The 13,208-nt window shown below is 37.4% G+C and overlaps 2 protein-coding genes across 7 annotated transcripts in view; both read left to right on the forward strand.

Annotated features, from left to right (window-relative positions):
- The first annotated feature begins 257 nt into the window (after positions 1 to 257).
- Positions 258 to 3,344, forward strand: LOC107721843 (protein CLN8-like). Of its 3 annotated transcripts, none has more exons than XM_016530021.1 (4): positions 258 to 409; positions 691 to 968; positions 1,772 to 2,131; positions 2,606 to 3,344. In XM_016530021.1, the coding sequence occupies exons 2-4, from the start codon at positions 780 to 782 to the stop codon at positions 2,924 to 2,926; spliced, it is 870 nt and encodes a 289-aa protein (XP_016385507.1). In that variant the 5' UTR covers positions 258 to 409; positions 691 to 779; the 3' UTR covers positions 2,927 to 3,344. The 3 variants fall into 3 exon arrangements, with proteins under 3 accessions (XP_016385507.1, XP_016385501.1, XP_016385514.1); XM_016530015.1 differs by having other exon boundaries at positions 697 to 968; XM_016530028.1 differs by having other exon boundaries at positions 817 to 968.
- Positions 3,345 to 6,525: 3,181 nt separating this feature from the next.
- LOC107721185 (rho guanine nucleotide exchange factor 10-like) overlaps positions 6,526 to 13,208 on the forward strand; it is a 43,355-nt gene continuing 36,672 nt past the window's right edge. For all 4 annotated transcript variants that reach the window (XM_016529070.1, XM_016529078.1, XM_016529087.1 and 1 more), the window contains exon 1: positions 6,526 to 6,687. The gene's annotated coding sequence lies outside the window, so the exon portion shown is untranslated. The remainder of the gene's footprint in view (positions 6,688 to 13,208) is intronic.

Below are 13,208 nucleotides of genomic sequence, written 5' to 3' on the forward strand. Positions count from 1 at the left end.
AGTCTAATTCATAATGGAAAATAAAATATTGTATTAAAAAGTACAATAAAATATTGTATTAAAAAGTACATTTACTGCTATCCCCTTTCAAATTCTACTTCCTACATCAATTATACATTCTATATCCTCGAACATAAAGTATATTTATTGATGCTTCTGGATACTGCCAGCAGAGGGTGACAGAGTAGCGTTTATGAATTAGCCTGGTCATGTGATTAGATGAAGTCACATGACGATGACATCTGTCGATGGGTTTGTTGTAACTGTGCACTTGTTCGCGCCCGGTGAAGGAATGTGAGCTATGTTATTGTCGAGTTCACATCAAAAGACAATAATAAATAGTTTAGGTCTTTAATACGCAGAAAGGAATTAGGAATGTGTTTCGTGGCCGTTATTTCGTCTTCAAGAGGTAAGAACAATGACAAACAATGACACTAAAAAAACAAAAACCAAAACAGAGACTTTTAACTGACTTGTAATGATATTTATTTATTTATAGTTCTAGTAAATGAGAAGTAGAAAGCATAAATCTGACTGAGCATATGAATGATGGAATTTAGATTACAGTTATTTTTACTTCTCTTTAAGGTCAGAATTGTAGTAAAGTAAGGGCAGAGTATTTTCTCAGTGAGTAATGCAGATAAATGGGCCAGAGGGTGTGTCTGTGGAATATAATGAGTGTCTTTCTAGTTCTAGACTGGTAATTGGTTTCATGGGAACTGACTGTGGCATATTACCAAAGGACACTGCAGTCTGACATTTGTTCGGAGATCTGAGCAATGTCCTCCCAGCCAGATAATTTAGTACTGTCCTCAGGTCACAACTTCAGCATGGACTACTCCTCCCAGGACATTCAGCTGAAAATCATCGGCCTGGGCTTCATCTTCTACACCTTTATCTTCCTCCTCTCTCACATCCTATCTAACCTGCTGTTTCACACCTACCGCTCACTGTCAGCCAAAGAAAAGGTGCCCATTAATATGGTTGATTTTTAAAAGATTCTGTTTTTTGTTTTTTAAAGGAAATGTTCACCCAAAGATAAAAATTTGCTGAAAATCCACTCATTCTCTGGCCATCCAAGACGTAGATAAGTTTGTTTCTTCATCAGAACAGATTTGGAGAAATTTAACATATCATCATTTGCTCAACAAAGGATCCACTGAAGTGAATGGGTGCCGTCAGAATGAGAGTCCAAACAGCTGATTAAAAACAACACAATAATCCAAACGACTCCAGTCTATCAATTAATGTCTTGTGAAGCAAAAAGCTGTTTGTAATAAAAAAATAATAATAATTCATCTTTAAGGTGATGTCCATAATAATGCTTCATCCAATGAAAAAGTCTATTCCCCCGTTGTCATTTCACATCAGAATCCACTGACATATTTATTTAGAACTGTTTTGAACTGTTTTTGCTTGTAAATTGTGCATGATCTGTGCATATTTCACTTCACAAGACGTTAATTGATGAACTGGAGTTGTGTTGATTAGCCTGTGGATTATTGTGATGATTTTATCAGCTTTTTAGACTCTCATTCTGACGGCACCCATTCACTGCAGAGAGTTTATTGGTGAAAAAGCAATGCAAATTTATCCAAATCTGTTTCGATAAAGAGAAACAAACCGATCTACATCTTGAATGGTCTGAGGATAGATAAGTAAACTGTCAGCAAATTTAGATTTTTGCATAAACTGTTCCTTTAATATGACATTGTGACATTTTTGTGTCTAGATAATTTCCTAACAATAACATGTTTATCTTTGCTTCAAGGTCTTCTGGGATTTGGCTGCGACAAGGGCTGTGTTTGGCATCCAGAGCACGGTGGCAGGGCTTCGGGTGCTTATGGAGGACTCTGCCGTCTACTCTGATAAGATTCTCGGGCAGGAGAACTGGTCCTGGTTCAACGTGCTGACCGCTACAGGCTTCTTCCTGTTTGAAAATGTGGCCCTTCATTCGTCCAACCTGGCATTCCTGTCTTTCGACCTGCCGTTGGCCATGCATCACTTCTTCGCCCTCGCAGGGTTTGCCGGGGTGGTTGTGTGGAATTGGCTGGGTCATTTCCTCCCTATGGTGACTTTGCTGCTGGAGATGAGCACACCTTTCACCTGCATTTCCTGGATGCTTCTTAAGGTGAGAAGCAAAGGTCTAAGTACAACTTTTTGCTTGAAAACTTTAAGATTTAGTCCAGTTAGTTAATAAATAATATATTTAAAGTTCAACTTCTAAAAAAATAGTTTTTTCAATCCACTGCCCTGTGTCTCATATTTTTAAATGCAAAAACCAAACGTGTTCTGTGGGAATAACCCCTTAGGGGCCATTCACACACAATGCGTTTCTGCATTCCACTGCACTGCTTTTCCTTTTTTTAATGTAAACATAGCAGGCGTTAGCAATAAATTATCAGTTCAGATCAACTCTTGTCATGATGGAGCAACAGTTTGAATTGTTCGATTTATTTGTTTTAGATTTCAGAGATCAGAGTTCAAAAATCTGTCCGTATACAGTTGAAATTGAAATTCAGATTCTCCCTCTGTGTAGCTACATTGAAATTAATAAACCCCTGTTTTGAACTTGGTTTATCTCTGACATTCCTTCTTTTCAAAGGCGGGCTGGTCTAAGACGCTCTTCTGGAAAGCTAACCAGTGGGTGATGATTCACATGTTCCACTGCCGTATGGTTGTGTCCTACTACATGTGGTGGGTAATCTGGAATCATTGGGAGGAGATGAACACCCACATCCCATTGGTTCAGAGACTGCTGTTCTTCATAGGCCTCTTCCTGCTCACCTTCTTCCTCAACCCCATTTGGACGCATAAGAAAACCCTGCAGCTTCTTAATCCTGTGGACTGGAACTTTGACAATAAACCTGCAGCAGAAAACGAACCAATCCGAGACCAGGCTCGACACAAGCCCCATGCCAGCTGATTAACGCTAAGATCAAAGCCTTATGAGAAATACAGTCTGGTGAAGATACAGTCTTCTATACAGAGCAGATCGAAGCAGAGAGATAATATACAATATTGTACAGTTGTGTTTTTAGTGAGTATTATTTGAAGGTTTGTTAAAGAGCTTTAGGTTTAGCACTAACTAGTACTACTTGCTACAACGTGAGCACACATATTGCACAGTTGGTGAAGTGTCTGTATTTAAAGGAATAGTTTTCCCAAAAATGTAAATTCTGTCATCATTCACTCACCCTCAATGTTATTCCAAACCTGAAAGAATGACTGTTTTTGTCAAATAACTGAAAGTCAGTGGGGTCCAAACAACATCTCATGACTTTCATTAGATGGACCAAATGATTTCTTTTAAAATACTTTTTTTTTAATATATATATTATTTATTGTGTTTTACTGAAGAATGAATGTCATACATGTTTGGAATGACATGAGGATGAGTAAATGATAACAGAGTTTTCATTTTAGGTGAACTATCCCTTCAAGTAGTTCTATCTATATATTTTTGGGCACTTAAAACAATGACTACAAGTCTGGTGCATGTTTCGGGGAGACTTCTTTGGGCCTGCAAATATCATGAGCTCTGTTTATGCAACTTGCTTTCAACTTCCTGTTTGAGTTAAGTTGGGCGTCCTGAAAGAAGCCTTTTATGTGTGTTTGGGTGTTTCGGGAGTAGCTGTTTGAGTCATATTTCTCTTTGTACATTGGCAGTCCGTCCAGCACAGCATCTCTCAAGCTGTGAGATCCTTGTCTTTTTCTTAAGTTTTTATTTGATAGGCTCATATTTGTTACTCCCAGTAGTTATTTGTTTTGTGATAACAAAAACCCTGACTGCTTCATGACCAAGCATGGTCTGTCAGCTCAACCACACTCTACTTAACTAAATGTCACTCAGTTTGCTATGGAAACTTCAGCTCAAAGCCACCAGACCTTGTTTTTGTTTTAGTTGTACGAAGGATTTTTCTTTTACAGATGTTGTGTATTTGTGTTCAATGGCGGTAGGCAGTGTTTTGTGAGTTTTTGTGGATGTTTGACTAAACTCTTTGTGTTCTGCATAAATAGGGTTTGTTCTGTCAGAGACTGACTTATCCCTGTAGAAAGGAATGTGTGTGTGTGTGTGTGTGCGTGTGCGTGCGTGTGTACCAGGGAGGGATAAGGGATAGAAAGGAAGTTGTTTTATTTGACAATATATTGTTTCATTTCGAGGACTAGATATTGAACTAGAGTTCCTCTGTGTTTGTGTGTTTGGTTATACTCAGTACTTCTTCTTTTTGTCATACTTTATATAGATTCTTTAGAAGTTGAAAAGCAAAACAGAAAATGCACATTGATGCATACAGCATAAGCATATATAACAGACAATACAAAACAGTGCCAAATTAATCTGCACATAAATGATCTAATGCTACTACAGGAAATGAATGAAGGAAAAAACAACAGTACAATGCTTGACCTTTGTAACAGCTCAGGGTATTTTGAGGATGACACAAAGAGGATGTGCGGTATTATCTGATAGCAACAGGTGGAAAAACGTATTATATAAATATTAAGGAATTTATTTATTCCACGAATATTTTGTAATGTAATAGTAACAAAGGGGCAGTTTAACTGCTACCATCAGCTGCTAAATTACCTCGGCTTTAGTTGCTCTTGTTTTTCAGTGAGGTTTAAAAAGAGCGTTTCAGCTTTTTTTAGCCTGTTCTTTCACAATGTGAGAGTCAGAACCGCGGGTTTGTGTGAACTTTAGAATTGTCACACATGTTCAGCAGGTTAGCTAAATTATATTTAAATAGCTCACAGACACCATTCGTTACTCTCGAATGAGAGAGAAGGAAATAACACAAAATGTTACTAACCTTGAAACTATCTTTCTTGTTTTTTTTTTTTGTTTTTTCATTTTGGGAATTCATATGTACTTCTATGTATACCAAAACCATGTTTTATTATTTAAACTTATTTTCCTGCTACATTTAATGGTTTATTTCATATAATAAGTTTCAATAATTCAAAACTGTAACAAACTACTGCTTGTGTTCACACAGTTGTCTTCAGTATGTTGACTGGAAATCCGTTGTATATTTAAAGGGGTCATATGATGCGATTTCAAGTTTTCCTTTCTCTTTGGAGTGTTACAAGCTGATTGTGCATAGATAAGATCCCTGAAGTTGCAAAGACTAAAGTCTCAAAACCAAAGAGATATTCTTTATCAAAGTTAAGACTCTGCCACGCCCCCCTAAAACGGCTCATTCTAACACGCCATAAGGTTTTACACCCAAAATATGTTTGCCTTTTTTGGTTTTCTCCCTGGGAAAAAAACAATACCCATTTGCATTGCATACCCATTTTAACTGTTTAGTTTCCTATGTGTTTAGAGTTTATTGTAGAAAGTGCTACTCAACTGGTCTTTTTCAGTTTTTGGCATGTGAATATGAGTCGTGCAAATAATTATCAAAGACACCAGTAGTTTAAATTTAGTTTCAGAAGGCCTATCAGTGTAAAAAAAAAAAAAATCAGAGGGCCAGATTTGAATTCGCAGGATGTTTCGGCATATAAAGAACTACATTGTTTAAAAAAAAAAATCCTGTGGTCTGTGGACGTGTATTTTGTCGCGAAGACGATTGTACCCATTCCATTTCATGAAAGTAAACTGACGAAAAACGAGTCAGTACTGAGCTTGTCTGAATTTATTATGCAATGTAAGACAAAAATATTTTTTCGGACATGAAAGGATAGATGTTATCTTTTGTTTTGGTGTCAATTACTTACTAAACGCTAAACTGCCAATAATTTAAGCCACGGGGAGACTAGACGACTGTGATTCATTGTAATGCATTAATAGAAAGCAAAATAATATAAAGATTTGTAATACAAAGTATTTTTCCAAAACTAAGTTTTATTAGTATTTTCGTGCCGTACGTGGCGTTGAGGGCGGGAACATATGTGTCGTAGCCACGCGCACTTACTAGACTGTCTCATTCTAGCGTTTAATGCCGAGGAGGACTCATGCCTAGAATCATAGCCAAGACTCTGAAGGACTGAGCTAAGAAGGACAGCCTCGGTAGGATGCAGCCTTCCGTTTGAGAAGCACCCATAAAGTATAAAAGCATTCAGCGAGTTTGTGTGTGACCACTAGAGTGCAGTACAGCGCTGCAAATATACTGCAATCATTTTCCAAACTTTGGACATTTGTGAAAGGAATCGACTACAATAAATCACAACCTACTTCAAAATTATTATTTGATTTTCATTTTATAATTAGGAAAACAAGTAACTGTGTGAAATGCTTTGATCTTGTATTTAATCTAGGTGTTTATTTCACCTATATATTATAGCAGTCTCTGTAAGATTTTCAAGGATTGTATTAATATATGTAGAACTCTGGATGTGAGAGAGGCAGAATGTGCACCGGAGCGGGTCACACACATCACGTGACACACATTGGAACGCATGTGTCCATCCTCACGGAGAAACTCAGGGAATTTGATTGACGTGTCTTAAAACCAATTAGAGACCGGCAACAAAAGGCTCCACCAATGAGGCCGCAGCGGTGGGCTGGGCCATGGAGTGGTTGGCTCGCGTTTGGGAAAAAGCAGTGGAAAAGTTGCCTATAGTCCTTAAAAATGATACTGAGAATATTTATGGTGTTTTGTCTGTTTTTCACCTAACCGGTCTTGCGGCACTGTAAACGGAATTTAAACTTCATTTTTTCCAGAAGGATCCAGAAAGATGGTGAGTTGATAAATGATGCGCATGAAATTCCCAAACACTTGAGAATCCACTGAAAGTCTATTATGTTTGAAATAAGTTTGTAATTTGTAACGCGCACATGTTTAGCGTGGTATTGACGTATTTGTTGCAGTTTGCACCGTGTTATAAAGTTTATTGCCTGAGCTCTGTCGCAGTGGTGATATATTTTTAATAACTTCTTTAAGTTTTCAACATCTGCGCCTGATGGGGCGGCTGCGCTTTTCCTGCTGGATTCCGCTTTACGTGGCAAGTGACAACTGCGCAGAGTCATGTCAGATTTGATTAAAAATGCGTTCAATTCGGCATTAGTAAACGTCGAGTTTTCAGAATAACCACCTAATCCACAGGGCTCGTATCATCTAATCAATGTAAAACGTGTAGTACAGCGTTACACGTTCATAGACAGCCTGGAAATATCACGGAATTTTAAAATTGTGATTTCCAGTCCTGGAAACTAATAAATTCTTTAAAATCTTGGAATTTTAATGATTATAAATTGTTCCAGTTTTGACCAGCTAGAAGTGGCTCTTTGTGGTCATTTAAATATGCAGTCAGTATTTTTTAAACACGTTAAAAACGTTGTCACATAAAGAAATGAACCATACTATTGAGAAATATGGCTAATATGATTTACACTCATGTTAGATCAATCATAATCCTATCAGTCCTCTAGAAAAAAGCTGTTTTATTATACATGGAGATTGGGTGCTGACATGTTGACATCACAAGACCAGCTCTGTCATGCAATTGATTAAATGTCAAAAATAATACTTCTCTATCTACTTCATATCATTCATCTAGTCATTGAGACTCAGCAGACTGAGTCCAAATGTCCAAACAAGAACTACCTGCCATACACGGCTTCAATGCAGACCAGCAGCAATTAGTACACACATTAAATGCATCCACTCTGATAGGTGTCAGTAAGTGTAAAACATGCTGCTTTGGGGATAAATAATAACCAGCCAATTGTATACAAAAACTTACTGAGTAAAGGTGCAGTAAGCTCACATTGTGGAAGGTTAAAATGGTTTTTAAAAATCCAGTAAAATTTGTTAAAAATCATGGAAAATAACCCTGCTACAACAATCAATTTATTGTGTTACAAAAAATGAAATCATTTTCAATGCCACAGATGCTTATCGTTGTGTCCTTTGTGAAAACATAAATTCAGTTTGACTCCTCATTCTTGAAATATACTGTTTTTGTCCTTCACAGTACTGACAATCTGGACTAGGGCTGAAGGATAAAATCTTCTGTGTGCCTGTAGACAAGAAGTTTGCTCAATAGTTCCCAGAGCATTTTGTGCACACAGTGTGTCATTCAGTTCAGAGCTTCATATTTCCCAGTTAAACATGGATCAAATGGTTGGAAACATTTAAGGAATGCTCTTTTTAATTAGTGAAACTTTCCACTTCCCTTCAATTTTACTGCATTTCCTTCCCTGGGAGCTGCTGTGCTTTTCGGAATCCGAGGCCCTCTAGCCTTTTCCTAGATGAGTGTGTGTGATACGGGGGAAGAGCTCTCTCATGTGCGCGACTGCATTGTTTGACTCCATGCTTGTCCGACTCACTTTGCATCAGAGGACAGGATTTGCTCAGATTGCTGGCAATTTGCTTAGCAAATAGCCACACCACTGGAGCACGGGGCTTCTCCACCCACAGTGATCTTCTTCGTAAATAAAGGCTGTGGATTACAAGCTTTTCAAGCTTGCTGAACATAGCCTGAAGCTCATTTAAGCAAAGATTTCTTTTTGCAGCCAATCAACATTTCCTTGAGTTTTTCTCTAGTAGTGCTCCACATGGACAGAGGTTGATATACAATAGAGCTCTTTAGGGGTGAATCATATCTGTGTGATTCGATGTGGAGTGGCAAATCCTTCCTGAAGGAATCTGCAGGGAAAATGGAATTTATGACGGGGGACTTTGACACAGTGGGAGAAAGAGACAAAAGTGAGAGAAAAAACTCTTTGTTTGCTTGATATTCATTGAGTTGTTTTGTTGTGCTAACAGAGTTGGGGCAGATGGTGTTTTGTTGGGATCCATGTTTGTTAATTGTTAGAGCTTCCATGTCCATGTATGAGAGTTTTCTGTGAAGGATTACTGAAGCCTTTATGTCTGCTTTGCAGTTCTTTTGTTACCATGGTGACACTCGGATAACAGGATATCATGGCTGTTATGTTAGAGTACATCATCAAACTTAATTTCTCGTCTCCTCATCGTCTGTCTTTAATGTCTAACCCAGCAGGAGTTAGACTGGCTTTGACCTGCCTGTGTGTGTGTTCTTATTAGGCGTGTTGCTGGAGGTCACAGAGTTTGCTTAAGGTCCATATTTAACACATTTCAAACTGTTTTATAGGAGAAAATAGATGGATGGCATGGCGTTTGCTCTTCCAAGTAATTATTTAGTGTTTTTTTTTAAAGTGTATTTCTGTAAGTCTAACTGGGAATTAAACTTTTGGCCTTGAACAGCAGCCTAAACATCTTTTCAGACTCAATGGACCTTAATTCATTTATTCTAAGACCTTAAGGCATGTATTATGATAAGATGTGAGATGTTTACATGTACCGTAATTTCTTAATCAATCATTCCTTAAAGTTGGCATGAAACAGTTCACTTAAACTCAAAATCTTTTAATTTTTTTTACAAGTGATAATAAGCTCACATTCAGATTAGCCTCCATCCAATCAACATCCAATGGTTTGAATGAAGTCACAGCCTATTTTTCTTAATAATCTCTTTAACTTGAATGTACATCACAATACATAAAAAATGTTTCCACTTTCATTACATTGCGACTTTAAGTGTCAGTGGATTGCTTATGTTAAAATTGATTTTAAAAAATCAAATTCTGCCATTTACTCGTCTACATGTTGTGGGGATGACTTTCTTCTGTTAAAAAAATGAACATTATAAATCATTCTGCTCTCAGGTCACAAAACCTCCATTTCCCATTGCAGCGTTTCCAAGCTCACTGTAAGAGACAATTATCAGTGATTTAAAGTCCCCATGAAATCAAAATTAAAGTTTTTTGGGTGTTAGTATCAATATGTTAGTCTTAAGGTTATCTATAAGGCAGTGTGCTCCAAAACAGTGTCAAAATTCGCATTTAGAAGATAAAAGCATTCAAAGCTTTCAGTTAGTCACTTCCGCGAAAACGGCTCAACGATTTGTTTTGACGTCACATCGTACTTCAGCTTCTCATCAAACTTTCTGTCCAATCAAATGCTCTCTAGAATCCGAAGCGCCCGCCCCCTACACTATAAAATAGACGCTGAAGCCGCGGCTGAAATCGGTCACTTGTCCACAGAATTAGTATTTTCTGTACAGTGAATGGCATGTAGTGCACTATATAGGGGACAGGGAACGAGTCAAACAGTGTAAATATGCTTTCCATTGAAGAAAAAAAGAAGTCTGGTTTCGCGCTGTCACGCTAACCACCGCACCGCACACACACTCTGCTCCGGCCCAGATACACGATAGCACGGAGCGGATCACATGCGCGAGGTCGGCGCAGACCACAAAATGTATCGGAGCTATTTGAATTCTACACAGAATGCTATATTTTATAGCAATATGGATGAGATTGTGGCGGGCATACCCTGTCAAATGCGGCTTTACGGAGCTCAACGGCTCTGAACGGCTCTAGCCCAAGCTGTGATATAAACGAACGCTATTGGCTATTTCAAAAAGGGGCGGGGCTGCTTGATATGTCCCGCCCTGTCTTCCTGTTTCAGTTAAAATGACGTCAACACAGAGTAACGCAGCGTGTTTCTAAGCATTTCAGGGGACCTTTAAAAACAGTGACAACAACAATATGGTAAAAAGACAATAATGTGAATATAGTTTCAGTTCATATAGAAATATAGTTTATAATTGAATAATTCAATCATTTGGCAAGCGTTGATATTTATGAAGCAATATCTTTAAGTATTTTTTTTTTAATAATTGTATAACTCAGATAGCAACATAAAAACAACATAGTTTTTGTAACTCAAATAGGCTGAATTAAATAAAACATTAAAGCAATATAACTAAATATATGCTGTGTTCCAGGGATCCAAATGAATCCTGGAAAATATATTGGAAAAGTTAAGTTGATCTCATGATAAAACACAAAGTTGTAATTTTATAAAATTTTTACCCTATATGATTCATAGGGAAAAGTATGGTTCATAACAAAAAGAAGAGCATGAACCTTCACTGCTAAATGGTACAAATGAGACTGTACTAATTTGCTATAAGGCAAAACAGTTTCAAAATCTCTTGAGACTTTATTGGAATATTTTAAAAACCATCTGAGCTACTGTCACACTACTGAAAAAAATATCTTTAACATACAACGTCCTGTTTGGAGCTGATCTGTGTGACAAGAAATTTGTTGGTGGTCAGTTCAAATCTGGATGAATTTACATTAATGTTCAAAACATTGGAGCTGGTAAGATTTTTTGTTTTTGTTTGTTTAAAAGAATTCTCTTATGCTTAAAAGGCTGCATTTATTTGGGGGGAAAATACAGTAAAAACAGTAATATTGTTAATATTATTACATTATCTATTTGAATATATTGTAAAATGTGATTTATTCCTGCATGGCAAAGCTGTATTTTCAGTACTAGCCATTACTCCAGTCTTCAGTGTCACATGACAGAAATCTTTCTAATATGCTGATTTGGTGAAACATTTATTATTGTCAGTATTGAAAACAGTTTTCCTGCTTAATCTTTTTGTGGAAACAAAATGTTTTTTGGAACAGTGCTGTTGAAACTTTAGGCAGTCACTTATTGTTTTGCGGTGTCACTCCAAATGTTTCAAACGACTATCAAATTTAGCTTTGTAACTGAATGCTGTTTATTCTATCAATTAAATAATGTAAAATGAATTATGAAGGTTTGGTCTCACACATTCCATAGATTTGTCTTAAAAATGAAGTTAAATGTGTGCAATGAGGCATGTCTGTGTATGTTACACTAAGAAACGTATTTCATTCTCTCAGACGTGTCTGAATTGATACAGGAAACTGCAGACTGGCAGAAGCCCTGCAGCCACATTTAAACAGCAAGGTTTTTTCCTCGCCTGAACAGTTACACACCCAGAAGTCAAGCTCAGACTAAACATCAGCTCATCATGGTCAATGCTAATACACACTCATTCACTAACAAATCTGTTCCCAACTCTCTGGATGTTTCATGCACATTGCACAAGAACTTTGTGTGCACAGTAACTTTTCTGATTTGTCATGCATTTCGTAAAAAAAAAGAATCCATTTGACTTTCAGGGTATCATTTAGAGTAAAAATGAAGGTGTTAATATCATTTTATTTTAAATATCCTGATCATCAGTAATGAATGACTGTTTCAGTGTTGATTGTTTCACAGCAGCGGTAATGTGGTCTGCAGGATTTACAGTCTGTCGATTCATCAGAACAGAGAAAGAAATCTCAAGACTGTCATGTAGGAGTGAATTTATATTCCATTGCGGCCTTTCCTAAAGCCACAGACCTCTGAAGCGTGTCATTTAAAGCTCCCTCTTGTTAACTACCTGTCATTTGAGTGAAATATTGTCATGGTGTCATGATACTCTGAAGGCAAATGTGCTGTGTTAGTGTTGATCCATAAATTAGTGTTTCTGCGCATGTGGCTCTGATGTTTGTGTTGTTTTGCACAGGTGGGTTGTTATTACAAGCTTCACACACTCTGTCATAGTTCTGTTTCCTTTTGGTTGGTGTGTGTGTTTGCTCTTTTCCCACAAAGCACACTTTATCAGAAATATGTTATGAAATCGGAACATACCATACATTTGTATAGGTATTATAAGGTAAATATAAAAACTACAGACAACTTTTTTTACTCGTAGATTGCAACAACTATGTCAACTTAACAAGCAGAATACATGTCTGATTTTCCCACCCAAAGTTAGGTAGACCTCTGTTCTTATTTCTTTCATATCTCATCTACATTGTTATGACGTATGTAGTCTGTGGGGTGAGAGAGAGAAAGATAAGCTTCAAAGAGTGTGTAGACTAAACAAGCAGTCAGCATCCTGGCTTATTTTTAGACCATTGCCAGACTGTGTCATGAGTATAAGCTGTAATTATGTGCAACAGTCAAGTTTTGGAAGTAAAAAAAATGCCTTTTATCTTCTCAATATGTCACTCCAAATGTTTCAAACGACTATCAGCAAAACAGATTTTCTTTTCGTCATGTTTGTTAATGACTCATGAGTCGTGGCGTGTAGAATGTACTAAGTACTGTGATAGTGGGAGAACAGCTTGCGTGTCTGTGCCAGGATCTTATTGTTTGTGATAATACAGTCGTGCGTCAGTCAGTCCGCCTCGTCTCTCGCTGACCCTGAGGGTCTCACACACAGCAGCCTCATGAGAAACTCTTCTATTCCACAGAATTACTTCACTGTTCCACTGACCCTCATCTGGAAACACCGTTGAGAGGAAAGCACTGTTGTGTCTGTGTGTCTGTGTGTCTGTGTATGTGTATGTGTGTGTGTGT

The sequence above is a fragment of the Sinocyclocheilus rhinocerous genome, unplaced genomic scaffold (assembly GCF_001515625.1).
Source record: "Sinocyclocheilus rhinocerous isolate Xijiao unplaced genomic scaffold, SAMN03320098_v1.1 scaffold432, whole genome shotgun sequence".
In the NCBI taxonomy this organism is placed as follows: Eukaryota; Metazoa; Chordata; class Actinopteri; order Cypriniformes; family Cyprinidae; genus Sinocyclocheilus; species Sinocyclocheilus rhinocerous.